General features: G+C 39.0%; 4 protein-coding genes and 1 long non-coding RNA gene across 5 annotated transcripts; 1 reads left to right on the plus strand and 4 right to left on the minus strand.

The window, feature by feature from the left end:
- Nucleotides 1-88: 88 nt before the first annotated feature.
- On the minus strand, nt 89-3,441 carry LOC103930225 (receptor-like protein kinase FERONIA). The gene has a single exon (XM_009339513.3). The coding sequence runs from the start codon at nt 3,008-3,010 to the stop codon at nt 329-331; it is 2,682 nt and encodes an 893-aa protein (XP_009337788.1). The 5' UTR covers nt 3,011-3,441; the 3' UTR covers nt 89-328.
- Nucleotides 3,442-4,340: 899 nt separating this feature from the next.
- LOC125476887 lies at nt 4,341-7,514 on the minus strand. The gene is made up of 3 exons (XR_007258113.1): nt 7,276-7,514; nt 6,966-7,184; nt 4,341-5,918 (listed from the first exon to the last, which is right to left on the minus strand). It is a non-coding gene; the product is annotated as an uncharacterized LOC125476887 (long non-coding RNA).
- A 190-nt stretch (nt 7,515-7,704) lies between these two features.
- On the plus strand, nt 7,705-10,325 carry LOC103930224 (mannan endo-1,4-beta-mannosidase 6). Its single transcript, XM_009339512.3, is given in 8 exon segments — nt 7,705-7,773; nt 8,431-8,504; nt 8,588-8,870; nt 8,953-9,147; nt 9,265-9,387; nt 9,480-9,584; nt 9,586-9,692; nt 9,782-10,325. Coding segments are annotated over 7 exon segments (1,308 nt in total). The 5' UTR covers nt 7,705-7,773; nt 8,431-8,445; the 3' UTR covers nt 10,218-10,325.
- Nucleotides 10,326-10,488: 163 nt separating this feature from the next.
- On the minus strand, nt 10,489-13,131 carry LOC103930223 (serine/threonine-protein kinase STN8, chloroplastic). Its single transcript, XM_009339511.3, has 5 exons — nt 12,373-13,131; nt 11,977-12,150; nt 11,424-11,828; nt 10,905-11,267; nt 10,489-10,791 (listed from the first exon to the last, which is right to left on the minus strand). Exons 1-4 carry the CDS (start codon nt 13,114-13,116, stop codon nt 10,920-10,922), a joined length of 1,671 nt encoding a protein of 556 aa, XP_009337786.3. The 5' UTR covers nt 13,117-13,131; the 3' UTR covers nt 10,489-10,791; nt 10,905-10,919.
- A 109-nt stretch (nt 13,132-13,240) lies between these two features.
- On the minus strand, nt 13,241-17,469 carry LOC103930221 (serine/threonine-protein kinase AtPK2/AtPK19). The gene is given in 8 exon segments (XM_009339510.3): nt 13,241-13,785; nt 14,126-14,230; nt 14,674-14,847; nt 14,934-15,054; nt 15,139-15,221; nt 15,433-16,008; nt 16,010-16,369; nt 17,276-17,469. Coding segments are annotated over 7 exon segments (1,443 nt in total). The 5' UTR covers nt 16,106-16,369; nt 17,276-17,469; the 3' UTR covers nt 13,241-13,497.
- Nucleotides 17,470-18,672: the final 1,203 nt, after the last annotated feature.

The following is an 18,672-nucleotide window of genomic DNA, read 5'->3' on the forward strand; positions in this document are numbered from 1 at the left end:
AACAACGTGCGGGCACATTTTCTAGTTTATACTATAAAAGCAAAAATTTGAGTTAGACCAGTTGGTTGAGACGGACAAAAGAAATGTGAAAGCGAAATCGGCAATGCTATAGCAAGTATAGTGAAGTAATAAAACATATTCTCAAGCTCTTGGTGTAATATTATAGATACAAAATTACAATTAAACGTGATCAAATCATAAGAAGGTTCAAATAATATTTGGAGAATAACGGTAACTTAAACGAAAAAAAAAAAAAAAAAAAAAAAAAAAAACAAACAGCAAACTTCATTGCCTGAATTGATTCGAGGGATGAACTGTGCCTTCAATCCTAACGTCCTTTAGGCTGCATGATTTGCGAGAACACGGCACTTGGTGTCAAACCATCAGAGTCGACGCTAGCTAGGCTCCGGCCGCCTATGCTCATGCTCATTCCGGTGCTCCTTGAGTCTGTTACATTACCATCATAGCCGGGCATTGCGTCGGGGTCCTTCTTCCCTTTATAGTCCACGAGGGGCTCCTCTTCCTCGATGTCCATTCCTCCACCGATACCCTTGCCGCTCTCTTCTGCACTCTCCTGTAGCTGCAAAGCGAACTCAAGGTTCCAAAGAACATCTCCCATTGATGGCCTGTCGATGCTTTGGTCTGAAACGCATTTCATTGCTGTCTCAGCGAACTTCTTGAAGCACTCTGGCGTTATCTTCCCCTTGAGATGAGGGTCGAGGATGTGCTCCAGAATGCCTTTCTTGTGACAATGGGCAGCCCACTCTGCTAAGCTCACTTGCTCCTTTGGAAGCGTTGGGTTCAAGGCCGGGCGAGCACATAAGATCTCGAAAAGGACAACCCCAAATGAGTAGACATCAGATTTTTCCGTCAGTTGTTGCCGCCTGAAGTACTCTGGATCCAAATACCCAAAGCTACCTTTCACGACGGTGCTGACGTGCGTGTTGTCCAATGTAGGACCTGTTTTTGACAGCCCAAAATCCGAAACCTTTGCGACCCACTTCTCGTCTAAGAGAATATTAGTTGTCTTCACATCTCGGTGGATGATTGTGTGCTTGGCACCAGTGTGAAGATAATGCAAACCGCGAGCAGCCCCAATACAAATCTCAAGCCTTTGCTTCCAGGATAGAGGGGGCTTTTGAGTTTTGTACAGATGCTCACGCAGGGTTCCGTAAGCCATGTAATCATAAACAAGGATCATTTCACAGTTTTCCTCACAATAGCCAATCAGAGAAACGAGATGACGATGGCGAAGCTTTGAGAGCATTTCAATCTCAGTTTGGAATTCATGCACACCCTGGTCAGACAGTGCACTTCCACGCTTGATTGCTACTTTGGTTGTTCCACCATCAACTTCACCCTTGTAAACCTTTCCAAAGCCTCCCACCCCGAGGATTAGAGCCTCATCAAAGTTGTTGGTGGCAGATTTGATCTCAGCAAACGAGAAGTGTCGACAAAGATTTGAAGGAAGTGAGGAAGCATAACTTCCTGTTGTGTTTGTCTTTGCAGAACCTGCAGAGTGTGAGTTTCCATATAAAGAAAGAGGAAGCCAGCCAGATGGCCCATCATTTGAACTTGCGTCCTTCCCTTGTCTACGGCGGTGTGACACACAAACAACCAAGAAACCAAGGACGAGGGCTACGGCAATTCCACCACTAACTCCCCCAGAGATAATTGCTCTTCGATCACTCTTCAGCTTGCCATGACCTGATGATAGTCTAGCCTTGGCTGGATCAATGTTATCCTGCTTGGGAAGAGGAACAGGATTAAGCCCTCCAAGGTTACCGGTTGTATCATTAATCTTGAATATCTCAACTCCGTTTAGGATCGAATCATAGTAATTTGGCTTATCACTAGTGTCTGGATGCAGTTCAAGCCATAGATCCACCTGCGGACTCCCATTCGGAACAAACACCACGTAATCCTTGTACACCGGAATTCCATTGCCTCCGGCCCAGGCAACAACATCAGCTCCAGACTGAGCAGTTTGATTGTTGAGAAAGATATCGAATACTCGTTGATTAACCTTCGTTATATTTTGGGCAACCTCACAGAAATGTAGCCTAACCAGGTACGAGAATCCAGAGTCGATTGAGAAAATCCAAGTCAAGTTGTAATTGAGGTTGATTCGTGCATTTGGCCCCATTGATCTGGCAGTGGAATAGACATCTTGTGGTGCAACATATGTAGGCATGCTCGTAGGGTAACTAATCGTCATGTTTGGATCAGCAGTTTCGGTAACCCCAAATGCTGCCCCTAAGAGGTACTGGGTGTCATCATACCAGGACCTGAACAGACCCGTATCATCTGGCGGTGAGATATCATTCCCACCCACATTTAACCGATAAACATTCTCAAGTGCAGTGGTATTATCAATGTAGAAAGGAGCCGATTGACCCACAATCATGGTAGTACCATCAGTGGCACTGTAAATATCAGGCATTGACACAATCTCAATCCCATTCACAAATGCAAACGCATTCGCAACCCCGGCAGAGGGTGCAAACGAAACATCCAACGTCTCGCCATCGACATTGACAGAAAACTCCTTGGTAATATAAACATAATCGAGAGCCTCAGTTGTCTGAGCAACACTGAAGTTCTTGAGAATAGTATAGGACTGAGCAGTGACAGTAAAAACAGCATTGGAGGCATTGAGGCCGGAATAGGATGCAGGGTAAAAGTATAGGCGGATGAACTTTCGACCGGATGCAACCGGGAATTTGTAGGTGAATTTGGAGCGGAAGACCCTCGCAGTCATGAAGGGAACGTCAGGGACTGCAGGGTCCTGAGTGGCGGCGGCGGAAGTGGTGGAGGAATTTCCACCGGATGCAAACTTAGAGCCCACATCCGATGTCCATTTCAGGCCATCGGAATCGGTGGTTTCGGGAGGACCGCCGCAGTTTAGGAAGATTTTATCAGATGGGACATAATTAGCAGACAAAACAACATGGATTGAAAGAAATACAAAGACGAACACAGCTACAAACCCAGCAGTGTTCATAATCATACCCACTTCGGATTTGAGTATACCCAGCAGAAAGAAAAAGTAAACCCAGCAGAAGAAAACTACCAGAAAAGATCAAGATCTATACTTTTTCGATAACCCAGATCGGAAAATCGACTAAAAAATTCAGAAATCAAGCTGAATTAATCAAACTGAAGGAATTTGACTAGAACAGAACATCTTAAGGTTTTTCAAGAAGAAGGTGGGAGTTTTGGTATACCTTATCGGAGAGAAACCGCCGGAGAAAGTATCGGGTTTCGGGAGAGCTCTGTGGAATCGGCAAGTTGGGAAAATAGCAGAAACAGAAATCAGGGAAGCTGGTTTTAATGGCAAACTTGCTGTTTACTTAGCTGTTTAACTTGGTGGTGCTGAGAGTTTCTGGGCAATTGCCATTGGTTGTGTGAGTATTCTCGGCGGATGCCATCGCCAGCTCAGATTTAGTGGGGGTTGAACTGGGAAAGGGCGGGTTTGACCTTCCGTGTGGGGTCGGAATTTGGGAGGTGCCGCTTGTCAAACTCGAAAGTGCTTCTCATTGAGTACTGGATGACAGATCAGTGATTGAGTGATGATGACAGGAGGGACACGCGTTTAAAGTGGGGCCCATAGGGTTATACCTTAGTAGGTGGCATGTAATGATTCGAAACTCGTTGTAAACTTGTAATGACAATGGCTAAAATTTAGGTCAAATGAGAGAGTTTTTTATTTTTATTTTTTCTCTCTCTAGTTTGTCGAGAATATGATATGGTATGTAATATATCATAATATAAGTAGTTGAATATTTGAAAAAAAAATTTCAATCACTTGTAATAAAACATTTGGTGAACCGGTCTTGTTTCCAGCACGCATAAATTTTTTTCATAACTGGGATACACTTGTGCCTTTCTCATTGTGTCGTTGCACTTAAGTCTCTCTTGGCTACGTCTTGAATGAGACTACTTATTCGAGAACACACTCACATAGGTTGTGATCTAAATGTAACGAATCACTCAAGTCTCTTCGTGTGTTACATTCAAGTTTTTCTTTCGCTCATGCCTCCTATAAGGTTGCCCAATGCAGAAAACAACACTTACATTTGACATTATGGTGATATTCTTAGCCAATGATGCAATAACATGCATTTTAACTTTTTCACACGACTACATAGATTTAATTTGCGATACGGTGACAATAATATCTACATTGCAATGAATATATACTTCTTGGGATGATCTCTCGCCTCATGTGTTGTACTAAAGTTTATCTCCCTAAAATTTTGGATGATGATGCTCTGTGCAGTAGCAAACACCTCAAATGCTAAAGATCCCACTCATTGATACTTCAATGAACAATTTAACGAAACTGTGTAGAAAGGATAAAAAACTAATCTTGATTCTTGACCAAAAAAAGGTTGGCCAGGAAGGGATCAACAATGGGAAAGCACGTTTTCCGCGTTGCAAACATTACTTTAAATTACAGATTGTTATAACTTCTTGGTGCTGGTGAATCATACAATATGATCAGAAAGAAGTTGAAATGCTTTTGTGAATTTTTTCGGCTTTCGGAAGATAGACTGTCGCGATTTCGCCACCAACGGTTCCCTTTTCTTTGGAAAAAAATAATAATAACACTACCTTTAAAAGGTAGAATTGAAAACGATGGATTTCAATCGAACGTTGTAAATGTATATGTGTTCAAACAGCTTTATGTCCAAATTACTTTGGTTGGAAATCTTGCACTGTGACCGCGTTTTCCCAGACATAGCTGTTCCCCATGCTCCCAGAGAGCCAAGACTTTATTTTTTTCGTCCAATAGGATCCTTCCTCTTCATATTCTTTTGGTGAAGATCATACAGATTCGTAAATCATGTTTATTTATTGTACATTATGCGATCAGTTTTTATCAAGTACATTTTATATTTGTTTTTAAATAAAAATATTTAAAATGATTTCTAACCGTACGATGTACGATAAATAGACACAATTCATGATTCTCAAGATCCTCACAAAGAAAATCCGGCAAGGATCCGGACTCTTTTTTTCGTAACCATTTTGGTCGAGGAGAACTTTATCCACCGAATGCCATTTGTTGTCGCGTGTTCATCTTTCAACTCCCAATACTAACACCAATATATTAGTAGTAGTTGGCAGAGCCTGAATTTTGGCTCCGAAGGGGTCAAAAGTTTTACCCTAAAATGCTCTTTTGATTTCAGAAAAAAATGGAATTGACGTGTCCTAACTACAAACCACCATCATTTGTGTTTAGTATGATGTGCTTCTTGTCATTATCTTCCTCAACTCAACTCCCATGTCTACCATTATGACTCAGATTCAAAATAAAAGTCCCTTTAAGCAAGGGGAGGAAGGAAAGAGGAGGGAAATAGAAAAAAAATAAGAAAAAAGATAAAACGCAAAAGTAATAGTATTAAAAAACTTCAAGTAATATATTAAAAAATAAAAAAATCAGTTCACTGACTTACTTCGTCTCTCTCCTCTTCTGATCACCTAAGTCCCTTAAAACTCACAGTGATATCGGTTAATTGCATAAGAACCACCGATCTTAAATCAAACCCAGTGAAGAAAACAAGGAAAAGATTCTGGTTGGGCTCTAATACCCTCAAAAATATTTCGAAATCATAATGATAACTCTAGTTTTTCTGTGTGAAAAACTATTAGGTAGGCCTGGGACCATTTTGATCCGTTCATAGCTTTGTTCATGGTAGTAGTAGAGGAAGTACTAGCATTATTGTTGGAGTATGGATAAAATCTTTGCCCCCACCAATACAACATCTCATTGCGAGCAACACTGGCGTCATATAGACTGCATATTAACTCTGCTCGTACACTCACGTAAAATCCAGAAGGAATAGGAAGAGCAATCCAATATTGCTTGGTGTACGGATTACAGATGTAGTGCTCACGTTGATAGATCCGAGCTGCGTAGCAACAAATGATATCATTATATGTCCCAACCACAACTGGTTCATCTCCTGTTTCATCTCGATCGACAACGCGGGAGGAAACTCAAAGAGAACCTTTGCCTGGTGATTATTTCGCTTGTTTTTTAATGCTTGACCATTGAAAAAAAAAAAACTCCGTTTCCCTCTCTAAAGGAGTAGGATTGTCTCCTCTCCAAATTTCATCTCCTTTTCTCTTCTCTTTCACACTTTCCTCTTTGTCTATCTTTCTTTATATAAAAGTTAACTCTAAATGTTAATGTAGATTAGTCGTAACTATTCAAATAGAAGAAAAGAGAATGAGAGAGAGAGAGTAGAAGGGAGAAACCCTATTCCCTCTCTCTATCATTTGAAAAGATTAACGTACATGCATGAGGGATGGAGAATGATAAGGGAGGTGGTGGAAGGGTGGAGTGACTAGGGAGAAATCAATGATATTAAAATTTATACTAGCATTTAGCCTACACACTTTGTATGTATGAACACGTTTTTTTAGAAAATGAGAAGGAGAGAGGGAAAGAGGGAGAGAGAGAGAGAACTTGGGGGGGGAGTGGGAGGTTTTTGTTTTTTTAACTATATATATATATATATATATTGGAGGTATTTTGACATCATTTGTAAGTGAAGCTTCAATAAAAAACAGTAAAATTTAGACCTGTGAAATTACATTGTTGCCCATAATTTGTTTTGTGTGATAGAAGACTAAGTAGTCTTTCCATCCTCTTTTGGTTGACAAATAGAGTTTCATTAATTAATAAAGATAAAACAAAACATAAATTTGTTTTCAATTTTTGATTTTTAGTCTTTATTTTTTATGCCATTTTTTTCACATTTCTTCCACCATCCTCCTTCACATTCTTCATTCATATTTTCTTCTGCATATTTTTTATTTATCTATAGCACAAAAAGATAAGAGCTGAAACTAAAAATGGTTACCAAGCAGGTGCATAGATTTAAACATTTATAATAAACTCTAGGAGAATAATGCATACGATACACATGGTGAGATATAAGTTAACTTATTACCTGAGGACTAAGAGGACATGTTTTCTAGAGTAGTGTGCTCTGACGTATGTTTTGAGCCCACTTCACGTCTTTTTGAGAGAAGAAGCTCACTGATGATCTGTTACATAAGAGCTTTCTTAAGTTTTTCGAAAGTTTTCAAACTTATGTAATTTACTATCATGCCCTGCTGCATTTTGGTAGCAGATGGATGTGTCACAAGCAATGGCTGCAAAAGTCCTCCTAACACAATTCTTACAAATTTAGAATCCTCTCATCATCCTCAGTTGTGAACAAGTAAATCAAACACTAGCTTTGCATATGAAAACCATACCAATTTGTGTATAGTTCACAACATTCACGCGGGTTACGCCTGTGGTCGGGAATGGCGGATCTACCATGGGTTAACGTGGTCAGTTGATTCCATGGCGGCCGGGAAAGTTGCTGATAGTGTCTCCGATGACTCTTTGGTTGTTTGAGTAAGACTCGGCAACACTCGGCAACACTCGGCATTTTTTTGGTTGAAAAAAGCGGGGGACAAAACCCATGCAACCGCAACACAAAAAGAAAAACTTAACCCCTTTAGCTAGAACAAACAGCTTTGGCCAAGACAACACAGCACTCGACAATCCTTGTGGTACTGAATATTGATACGTGTAGTCACAAAGACCTTAAAGGCAAAAAGAAAAGGAAAACGAAAAGCTACCTACCTTCGCAATGCAGTGCAACCGACACAAAGACATGCATTCCTTTTTTCAGCTTTCCTTCTCCTCCTTTTCTTCTTGTTCTTCATGAGCTGTTGACAAAGTAACCAAGTTTTTGCAGAAAAAAAGGTAAATAATCCATCTTTCTTGCTTTCTCTCTGAACTTTGTTTTTAATGCATATATAGAACCAGCCTAGTTCTTGCTTTCTAGGAATTCTCTAGATGATCAAATGCACTCTACTCCATCATATGTAAATGATGATCATGACATCTGAGCTGAAACTGAAAGCAACACACTATCTAACCATAATCACAAACAAACATCGGATTATCGGTTTACATTATTCTAAAATGTTTTCGGTTTTTCGCTCTTCAGACACATTAATCTTCTCGTCTCAATTTTTTCAGTTTTTATAACTATGTTAGTTTGCTACTGCTCAACCCACCTTGTTGTAGGACCTAACTGAAAGTGCCTTAGGGATTGATACTAGCTGCAACTTTACTCCTACCCTTGAAACAGTACACATTGTGGAGCCAAGAAGCAATTTGTTTTGCCTTCCCTTCAAAGTTTGAAATGTGATGATCTCTTCAATTCCAACACTTTTTCTTGTGTAGACATCATCTGATCCATACGTATAAATACGTATCCCAAAGAAAATGCATTCTCTCAAGTCCAAATCCATGTCATGGATGCCCACAAAAGAAAAATGGTGCCACAGAACATTATTTTGGTGACCATTTTTATGATTTTCATCAACCATTGTAGTTCTACTTTCTTTGATGCCAGTGGAGTTGAGCAAATGGAAACTGTGGCGGAGGAAGCCGAAGATCATTTAGCGTATCCAAGCCCAAATGATTGGTACCCATAAGAGTGTATTTATTTTGTTTCTCTATGTCAAGCTTTATTTTATGTGCGTAATGTATATGTTCCTATACGTGTAGGGTTGAAGAGGTGAATGGCGGAATGGAAGACGATGAGTGGCACTTAGTGCAGAAGAAAGGGAACCAATTTGTGGTGAATAATCAACCTTTCTATGTGAATGGATTCAACACCTACTCGCTGATGGTATTTGCTGCTGATCAATCCACAAGAGGAAAAGTCACTGATGTGTTTAAACAGGCATCTTCGGTCGGACTAACTGTTTGCAGGACTTGGGCTTTCAACGACGGCCAGTGGCAAGCTCTTCAGAAATCTCCATCAGTTTATGATGAAGAAGTTTTCAAGGCAAAATCCCTAACCACTTGTTTGTTCAATGCTTTCGAACTACTCTCCGAATTCTAAGTGAATTTCGTACGATGAGTTGCAGGCATTGGATTTTGTGATAAGTGAAGCAAGGAAATACAAGATCAGACTCATATTATCTTTAACCAACAACTGGGATGCATATGGTGGAAAAGCACAATATGTTAAATGGGGAAAAGCAGCTGGTGTGAATTTGACTTCTGACGACGATTTCTTCTCTCATCCAACACTCAAAAGCTACTACAAGGCCCATGTTAAGGCATGTCAAAACCATTATTTTACAAGCCTTGATCATCTTACGCTTGTCGGTTTTGTGCTTAATTTACCTGTTAATTAAGTTTGTAGTGATTTTCTTCATGCATATTCGTTGTTGTAGACGGTGCTTAATAGAGTTAATACACTCACAAACATAACTTACAAGGACGATCCCACAATTTTCGCTTGGGAACTGATGAACGAGCCTCAATGCACCTCAGATCCTTCGGGCGATAAACTGCAGGTTTATACTCTTCAACAGATATGACTGTCTGTGTCTGTGTTTTATTGGAATTTATCATTTTTTTTTTTTTTTTGTAATGTTCTGTCTTCTAGGATTGGATACAAGAAATGGCAGTTTATGTTAAGAGCATTGATCCGAAACACTTGGTAGAGATTGGATTGGAAGGATTTTATGGTCCCTCAGCACCTGACCGTAGTTCAATTCAATCCAAATCCATATGCTCAAGAAGTTGGAACTGATTTCATAAGGAACCACCAGGTTTTCGGTGTCGATTTTGCTTCTGTTCACATTTATGCAGACTCTTGGTAACTTTTGAAAATAAATTGTCTTAGTTCCTAACAATGTATTTGAGTATACAATTTCTGATTGAAGTTTTATAAATTCGTTGACGAAGGATATCATCATCAATCTCTGATGTGCATCTCCAATTTACCAAGTCATGGATGGAAGCCCACATTGAGGATGCAGAAAAGTATCTTGGAATGCCGGTCATGTTTTCCGAGTTTGGCGTATCTTCGAAAGACCCCAGCTACAATTCATCATTTAGAGACACCCTTCTCAGCACAGTGTACAAGACCATCCTCAATTCTATGAAGAAAGGAGGGAGTGGAGGTGGGAGTCTTTTGTGGCAGCTCTTCCCAGAAGGAACGGACTACATGGACGATGGGTATGCAGTTGTTCTCTCAAAATCTCCTTCAACATCAAGCATCATAGCCCTTCACTCCACAAGACTTGGTCTATTCAACTCTCAATGTTCTTGGAAATGCCGGTGGGGTTGTAAGAAGAAGAATCCACTAGATGCATTCTTGTTACATCACGATGATCTGTAAATGCTGTATGCTTTGAATCGTCATTTCTTCATTGATATGTATTATGTGTAGTCTGTGATCTTACTCTTCATAGAAAAAATAAGGAGAGTTCGTTTTGTCAAGAAGGTAGTATAACATGTTTTGAACTCTTCCCCGATCACATGAAAGTCATGGATATCGACTTACAAACTGCAATTCTTGTCGATTCCAATAGTCTGCAAATATGGACTTGCGAGCTGTAATTTTTGCGTGATAAACTAAAAGAAACATTGTCAAAAACTATATTACTAGGTTGATCATGAACCAATTGATTTCGTTACTTTCTAATGACATAAATGAGCTTTCCGATACAGAGAGTACTGCTAAATGTAGAATGAATTACAAAGTGGGGTTGGGGGAGTATATGTGTATACCTCCTCTGCTATAATATTACCAGTAAAGAAAAACAATTGAAGACCTGTAACTCCTGTAATTGCATCCGATGGAGTGGCAAATTGAAAGCGAGAACCTTAGGTCTCATCGGATGCAAAATGGCAACCATCACAACCTAAGTGGGCAACGCCTTGTGTCTGTGAGCCTCTCCATTCTTCAGTTTCTGTGACAAAAGGAAAGGTTGCCTTTTATTATGCACGACGAATCAGATTTTGACTTGTATTTCCGAAGAAATAAAGAAAACAAACCACAGAAAATTTACTTGGGCAAACTCACATCATAAGCAGCTCACTATTTGGTAAAACTTAATTTTGAGAGAACTGCAGCTGCCTGGTCACCAGCTAGCAAGAAATAAGGATGCCTTAGAGCAGCAGCGGCAGATAAGCGCCCTCTTCTAAGGGAACCTCTCTCGGAAACAAGCTTTGTGGCCAGATCCCACCCTCTACCCGAATCAAGATCAAGAAGTGACAAGTCTGGCCTCAACCGAGTGTAGTCCCTCCATTTATTCAAATCATATTTAACCATTTTTATCTCTGAATTGAAATTCTTTAAGCCTGCTGAAGACCTTAAGGATGGTATTGCCATTTGCAGTAGTATAATTCCCGCAGAATACATATCAAACAGATCAGGACTGTTCAGCTGCAACAATAATCACAACGTCTGATTCATCTCGTAAACAGATTTTCTACGCTTTAAAACAAGAATTCGTGCTTTTTTCTAATCCAAATACCTCCTGCAAAGCAACATAGCTTTTATATATTTGGCATCGCAAATAAAGGGTTGAAAGTGTAGTACCTGCCAAAGAATCGGAGAAAGTAAGGCGGCAATAGGCTCAGGAGGAGGATTCGGTGTTTCCTCTGGGAGCACATATAGTTCAGGAGGACAAAAGTTAGGGTCAAGAAGGGCACGGTCTGGTATATAATTCTTTCCAATCCGAAGGTCAGTGGCTGCCCCGAAATCTATGAGCTTGATCTGTCCCTTTTTTGTTACTACTAAGTTCGCTGGCTTTACATCCCTATGGACAATGCCCGTGTCATGGATTTTCTTGAGCGAAGTAATAATTTGACGCATGATTTGCTTGATGATCAATGCACTGCGTTTGACGGAGTCTACATCTTGCAGGACACGTCCAAACATGACAGACTCCAAGTTAAAAGGGAATTTCCGATCTTTCATGTAATCATCAAGGTTTTGGTTTCCCTGTCATGGATTTAAAATCACATGTAAAATAGCACTGAGTTCGTAATCATCATATAAAGCAGTCTGTCATGGATTGATCTAAATAATCTGAATCTAGAGCAAAATGCTTTAGATTTTCGAACAAGTGATCCACAAATGGCGTAGGTACCTCGAATTTCCAGACGAGCCACTTTCCACCCTTCGTAAACTGTGATGTTGTTTTATCAGCAACAAAACTTCCCAGGAACGCAGCACATGTTTCAGGTGCTGCTCTAGACAACCTGTAATTAAACCACTCCTCGAATTCGCCAAATTCTTCAGCCCCTTGAACTTCAATCTTCACCTGCATTTTCCATTCCAAAAAAAAATCAGATCAATCTTTTTACACATCACAGAAAACACTGATAAATAAAGTAAATGATCAAATCTACAAAGCCAATCTTGTAATACCTTAGAAACTATGCACACACAAAAAAGTTTGTAAGCGGTTCTATTTGTGTATAGTTTCCCAAAACCGTAAATACTTATATCATTACCATGATAAATCACAGAGTTACCTACTTACCTTCTTGAGGATGACCTTGTCCTTAAACCTCTCATCCAATTGTGGTGCCCTTCCCCTTCCTCTCCTCTGCACCATCTCCTCCACATTCACATTCTTCGGAACAACTGCCCCGGAATATACCACACCAAAAGACCCCTCTCCCAATTTTTCCCCGATCACAAAGTCCGTCCTCTTCAACCTCCTCCTCCCAATCAAGCTGTCCAACACCAACTGCAGAGGAGCAAGAAGGTACGCATCAATGGCGCCAATGAGAATCCCCGGCCTCGCAGTTAAGTATATCCAAGTAACCCCAGCAAAAACAAGGAACCCCCACTTCTGTGTTTCTGATAGCTCCTCTGTGATCCTCTCAAACTGCATGAAACCATATTGCAGAGGAGGAAATTGGTCCAAATGAAGGGCGGTTTCCAATATACTATCGGAGATTTCGCTGAAGAATGCATTGCATCTCTGAGGCTGGATTTTGAGTTGGGTTGTGAAGAAGCAGAGATTGTGAAGTGGAGAGGGTTTTGAAGGAGGGAAGCATGCAGGTTTAGGGTTGTGCTTAAGTGTGGTTAGACTTGGAGAGTGCAGATAGGCCATGCTTGTATGGAGGTTATGTTGTGAAGTGTGAACCTTCTGTTCTGTGGGAGAACTACTAGAAGTGTTAGCAAAGGCTGGCACTTTGACACGTGTTCTCTTATTTATCCACATGTGAAATTTGCTTCCCCAAAATGCACAAAAAATATGGAAAATAAGCGAAAACATGAGAAAATAACATTGTTTTTAAGAAAATTGGTTCTTGATGACGATTGGTAGACGTGGCAAATGATTATTTTAGAGAGCTTATAAGAATTCTCGTGATATTACCATAACATTAATATGTCACGAATTTAAATAAAAAGTGGATATAATTATAGTAATTTTGAAAAGGAAATACAACATTCAGACTTCTACAGACGCAAATGTGTCTGCAGCAAATTTCATATGGTCTAATCTCAAGAGAGGACCGCTAAAGAGAAATCTCTCTCCTGGATACTGCTTTCAAGCAGCTTACATAAGTTCACAGTTAAAAAGATCCTATGAGGGAAAGGATATGAAATGTCGAAAAACTTGCATCTTGGGATGACACATGCTAGCAAATGAGGTCTACTTCTGGAGAAAAGAGGAGGCCGGCCTAACATAACTGAAGCCGGTGAAGGGGTTTCCAGCAGCATTTGGGCTAGCAGCTGGGGAATCCACAACTGACATGTCAGTCCAGCACTTGTCAAAATTGGCAATGCAATGCTTCCCAGCAACTTCAGGACGAAAGCTTGGTTGGATTTGCCGAGCGTCCAGTTTTTTCCAATTTATTGGCTTGAACCATTTGTGGCGCTTGATGTCCTCACTCCCCAAAGGCCCACTACCAAGGCGCTTGCTTAAATCCTTATGTAGCAGCTGCAAACATAACCAGCAAAGTCAGTTCTCTCAGTCATGGATTAGAAGGCTCAAAAGAAAACTCAGGGATCAGCATTGCCGTTCCCAGCCACCCACTAAGCAAAAATAAAAGACGCTGGTCTTTTCATATCTATTGGGGACTACTTGAAGTGATGGCGCAGTGGTTTGACAATGTTCTAGATTCAGTTCATAGATTAAGATAGAAGAACACTTTGTCATATAGTTCCAGAATGTAATCTCATACAAAGGAAGCTTAGTCATATAGAAGCAGTAAGTAATCTCGTACAAAAGCAGAAATTATCCAAGAGAAGAAGGTTGATTGGAGTAAATGAATATATACCGCTTTCAACAGAGAATGTGCTTCACTTGACAAAAAGGATGGCAACTTGATCTTCTCCTTAACTATCTTCTGCTGAATTTTCTCCCTGTTCCCAGTAAAAGGAGGCTGCAGAAGCAAAAGCAGGGAAAAATTAATTTCATATTAGATGATATTAGCCGTAGAATAAATGTTCCAACTTATAAGATCTGTATTGACATAAAACTACGGACACAATTCCTAAAGTGCACTTCTGTGCTTGGGTTACCTAATTGACAAACAAAATATTCTTTTCATCAGTTTTGAAAAAGAAGTTTATTGATCATGGATGAGATGTCCAACATAAACAGTACATACAGACAATATTACACTAGCATAAGAAACAAACCCGGCTAACCTCCTAACAATAATACATTTAACAAACAATGGCCTTTCAATATAATAAGTTTTGTCATATCTATATGTATATAATGATTGTTGACTTTGAATTTAGACAGAATTTCCACCGGACTATCAAGAAAATTTTCCTATATCATCGTGATATACAAGAAGAAAATGAATAAAAAGCAAACCTTTCCAGTAAGCATCTCAAACAATAGGACTCCCACACTCCACCAGTCTGCAGCCTTATCGTGGCCCTTTCCAAGAACTATTTCAGGTGGCATGTATTCCACAGTTCCACACATGGAATTAGATCTTGTATTCTCCTCAAGTTGCTTCGCAAGACCAAAATCAGTCAACATGGCCTGTTAAATAAACCAGTGGTCATGAAATCAGTTACAATTCATAGGCAGCAATTAATCAGAGCAGTAAACAGAGAGGGAGAATGTACATGGCCATCTGAGTCCAATAGGATATTTTCAGGTTTAAGATCCCTATGCATTATTCCATTTGCATGGAGGTGAGCAACCGCAGAAACAATTTCAGCTGCATATATTCGTCCCAGCTCCTCTCTGAAAAAAAAAAGAGAAAAGTTAAGTGTCTGCATCTTTGAGCTCATAAATAAACAAAATATCGAATGTTGAAACCAAAGGTACCTAAAAAGGCCATGGTGATAGAGCTGAAAGAAAAGGTGACCACCATTAATGAAATCCAGCACAAGATAAAGTCTATATTTGGTCTGCATAGCAAATTAAACTAAGTTAGTCCTCTAGTCATCATCAAGAAAGTCACCAAATCAGCACATTGAGTATATCAATTGACAGTATCTTTTGAAGATATGGTTCATAAGACTGCTTTTTCCCAACATGGATTCTCTTAAGCATGATATAGAAGGGCAGAACAGAAAAGGTAAATACGAACAAATACTTCCAGAGCAGGGCAGGAAATACCTGAAATGAGTATCTAAGTTGGATAATGAATGGATGATCGATTTTTGTTAAAATATCCCTCTCAGCTTTCATGTATTCGGCATGATTTTTCTCCATGATCTTGTCCTTCCGCATGACCTTCATTGCATATATTTCTGATGTCCCCTTCTTCCTAACCTGATATACTTTTGCAAATGCACCCTGCCCAACAACCTTCAAAACCTCAAAATCTTCAATGCCTACACTCTCAATCTTCATGGGGTTCTCGTCAATAATTTCAAGAGGCTTTTCGTTGACACCATCATCAATAAAAGGTTCCTGAAATTCTTTGAAGGTATTTCCTTTGACACATTCTACCAGTTCCACTGAATCTTCCGTGTCACTTATAGTCAGTTTGCTGAGCTTCAATGATTGGTTTACAAACGATGAGGGACCAACCAAAGAATGTGATCGGTTGTGAATAACCACTGGATCGTCATAAATAAGCTCAGTAGCATCTTCAGTCGAGGCAGAATTAGCCAAATTCACTTCTACTGAGGTCTGAACTGGTAGAGGGCCAAATACATCATCAAAATCAAGCTCGAGGTGATCTGAAACCTGCACCATCCACTGTTTCCATGGGGAAAAGCAACTGGGTCTGAATTGGTTTGCACATGTGGGCCTTGGTCAAACCAGGTAGCTGAGAGGAAACCATGTTTTCAAGTAGAGAGCAGGGATGCTAACTTCAGAGAGACACCCTTAAATTGATCCCTGCTATCGATTTTACCTATCCAAAAGTCTCAACGGCCAGTGCTCTAGATGGAATCCTGTCAATTGCCAAGTTCACGATTGCAAAGGGGTTCCTAGGAACTTTGGCAATAGACAGAACAAAATCCAGACAAAGAAGAGGTTATTCTTGTTTCCCGATTTACAGGAAAACACGGATGCTTCAGCAGTTCTTGAATTCATGAAGATCAGGCTGTCAAATTTGAGTTCAAACACCAAACACAAGGAAGAAAAAAGTTCGTTAGTAACTTTGTACTGCGAGACCAAAAACAACTCGAAAACAAAGAGGCGTCTCTAGCATGATAGCACAATCTTCACAACAAAACTATATAGAAAAATTTATACAAGAATCCAAAAGTCAAATATGGCTTTAGTTTGACCTGCTCTATAACATAAATCAGGTCAAACAAAGCTCTTGTTCCAGTTTCAAGATCAAAAATTTGGTTAATGGCACTTTATTGTTGATGTTTAATTTCAATCCAAAACTTATTGAAAATTCCCATATTATCCCAAGAACATCATTAACTATTTGTTCCCTCCAAAATTAAGTTCCCTCCATAACCCAAATTTCGACTCAAAAACAAATCGAGGAATCCCAAACACTTTACTTGATTTGTCAAAAAGTTCATGTTGAATTCGAATCATTCGATATACAATTTGGTGCATTCAAACACACAATCAGAACCAATATTAATATGATAAGAATTACAAAATACGAACCAAAAATTAATGCATAAAGCAAAATGCATCACAATAAAAACAACCCAGAATTCGAAATCGCAGAAATTCCAAACTGGGAAGTCGAAATTGAATCAAGGAATCCAAAAGTTTTCAGATTTCAAGCTAAGATTGTGTAATCCACCATGGCAAGAACAAAAGCAAAGCAATTAATCCCAACAATTACCAGATCTCAAAACAGCTCAGCGCAATTACACAAACAAATCCGAAAAAACGAAACTTTAGATCTAAAAACACGTTGTTGTTGTTTCAGGCTAAAAAACTCAAACTTTCTGTTACTTTCCTACCGTTTCTCGGAAACCAAACAGAAAACGGAAATCCAAGCACAACGAAAATCCCAAAAGGGTTTGGATTTGCTTACCTTGGGAAGGGTGCAGACGAAGCACGAGAGAGAGGAGAACAAAAACAATGGAGGTTTTTTGGAAACGTCTGATTTCACGAATCCTGGAGCGTAGGGGGCGCGTTGCCGCTTATATTTTCCAGCCTTCCAATTTTTTTCGGTTCTTGGAATTTGGACGATGGAGACGTGGCGGGTGGGGATTGGTCGGCGGACGAGCTGCCAAGTTGTAGCGATTCTGCTTTTTTAAAGGTGTGCTGGAACTGGATGGGAATATGCTTTTCTCCGATTGGTTGGTGGGTTCGGATGCGTGCTTTGACCATGCGTCTACGATTGGTTTTGGTTGTTTCGGATATCCACGTACTCTTTTGTACTTATTACATTTTTTTAATTTTTAATTGATCGATCAGATGTATTAAAGAAGATCAAAGAAAAATTAAGATAATCTTTACTAATTAATGAAATTCTTTTTATCAATAAAAAAATGATAAAAATACTACTTAGTTTTCTATCACATAAAAAAATGAGGGCAATAATGTAATTTTACAGATCCAAATTTTACTATTTTTTATTTAAACCTCACCTACAGGTGATGTTAAAATACCTCTAATATTTTAAAAAAAAAACCAGAAACAAAAACCTCCTATTTCCCCCCACGTTCTCTCTCTCTTCCTCCCTTTCTCTTTCTCATTTTCAAAAAAATGTATTCATACACACAAAATGTGTAGGTAAATGCTAGTTATTAAGAAAAATAATTTTGTTAATAATGAGAAATAAATAGGGATTTTATTTTATATTTGTGTTGACATATTAATAGAACAGAATCCTTTTTATCAGAAAAAAAAATTAGGAAAGTATTATTATATCCTTTTATGCATAAATGAGAGAGTATTAGAAAAGAGAAAGGAAAAAAAATATGAGCATTAAAATAATTTCACAAAGACAAGTTTTTGCTATTTTTTTTCTTTGTTTTATCTAAAAAATTTCGGTTTTAATCCAAAATAGTTTTTCTACTCCAACCCTTTTGAATTAAACTTTTAGCCTGGTATCGTTAAGGAATGAATTTAAGATAATTTTTTCTTATAGTAACTATATAGAAAAAAAATTACGTAGGCTAACATAAAAATATTTAGACTTTGATAAATATTAAAAAATCACTAAACTAACACTATGAAACTCGTGGAACACTACAAAAGAATATGAAACGCCTGAAAGAAAATTTTTAATTATTTTTATCCGTTGGATTTAAATTTGGACGATTATATTTTTTTTTATATTTTATAGTTAGATGTAATTATATTAGATCTTAGAAGTGGTTGGATTAAAGTGTTTTAGTCTATAAATAAGTGAAGAAAAAAGAAGTGAAGAGCACAAAAAACGACTTGGCGTTTCCTTACACCTACAAAGCGACATCGTATTCA

This window comes from the organism of the source record quoted next, unplaced genomic scaffold (genome assembly GCF_019419815.1).
Source record: "Pyrus x bretschneideri cultivar Hongxiangsu unplaced genomic scaffold, Pyrus_bretschneideri_v1 Contig2, whole genome shotgun sequence".
Lineage (NCBI taxonomy): Eukaryota > Viridiplantae > Streptophyta > Magnoliopsida > Rosales > Rosaceae > Pyrus > Pyrus x bretschneideri.

Excerpts from the sequence above, each read along its gene's own strand:
- LOC103930225 (XM_009339513.3), bottom strand. The coding sequence starts at position 3,010 with ATGATTATGAACACTGCTGGGTTTGTAGCTGTGTTCGTCTTTGTATTT.
- LOC103930223 (XM_009339511.3), bottom strand. The coding sequence starts at position 13,116 with ATGTTTTCGCTTATTTTCCATATTTTTTGTGCATTTTGGGGAAGCAAA. Across the intron at positions 12,151-12,372 it reads ACAAGGTCATCCTCAAGAAG|GTGAAGATTGAAGTTCAAGG; the intron begins GTAAGTAGGTAA and ends TGGAAAATGCAG. Across the intron at positions 11,829-11,976 it reads GGCTCGTCTGGAAATTCGAG|GGAAACCAAAACCTTGATGA; the intron begins GTACCTACGCCA and ends AATCCATGACAG.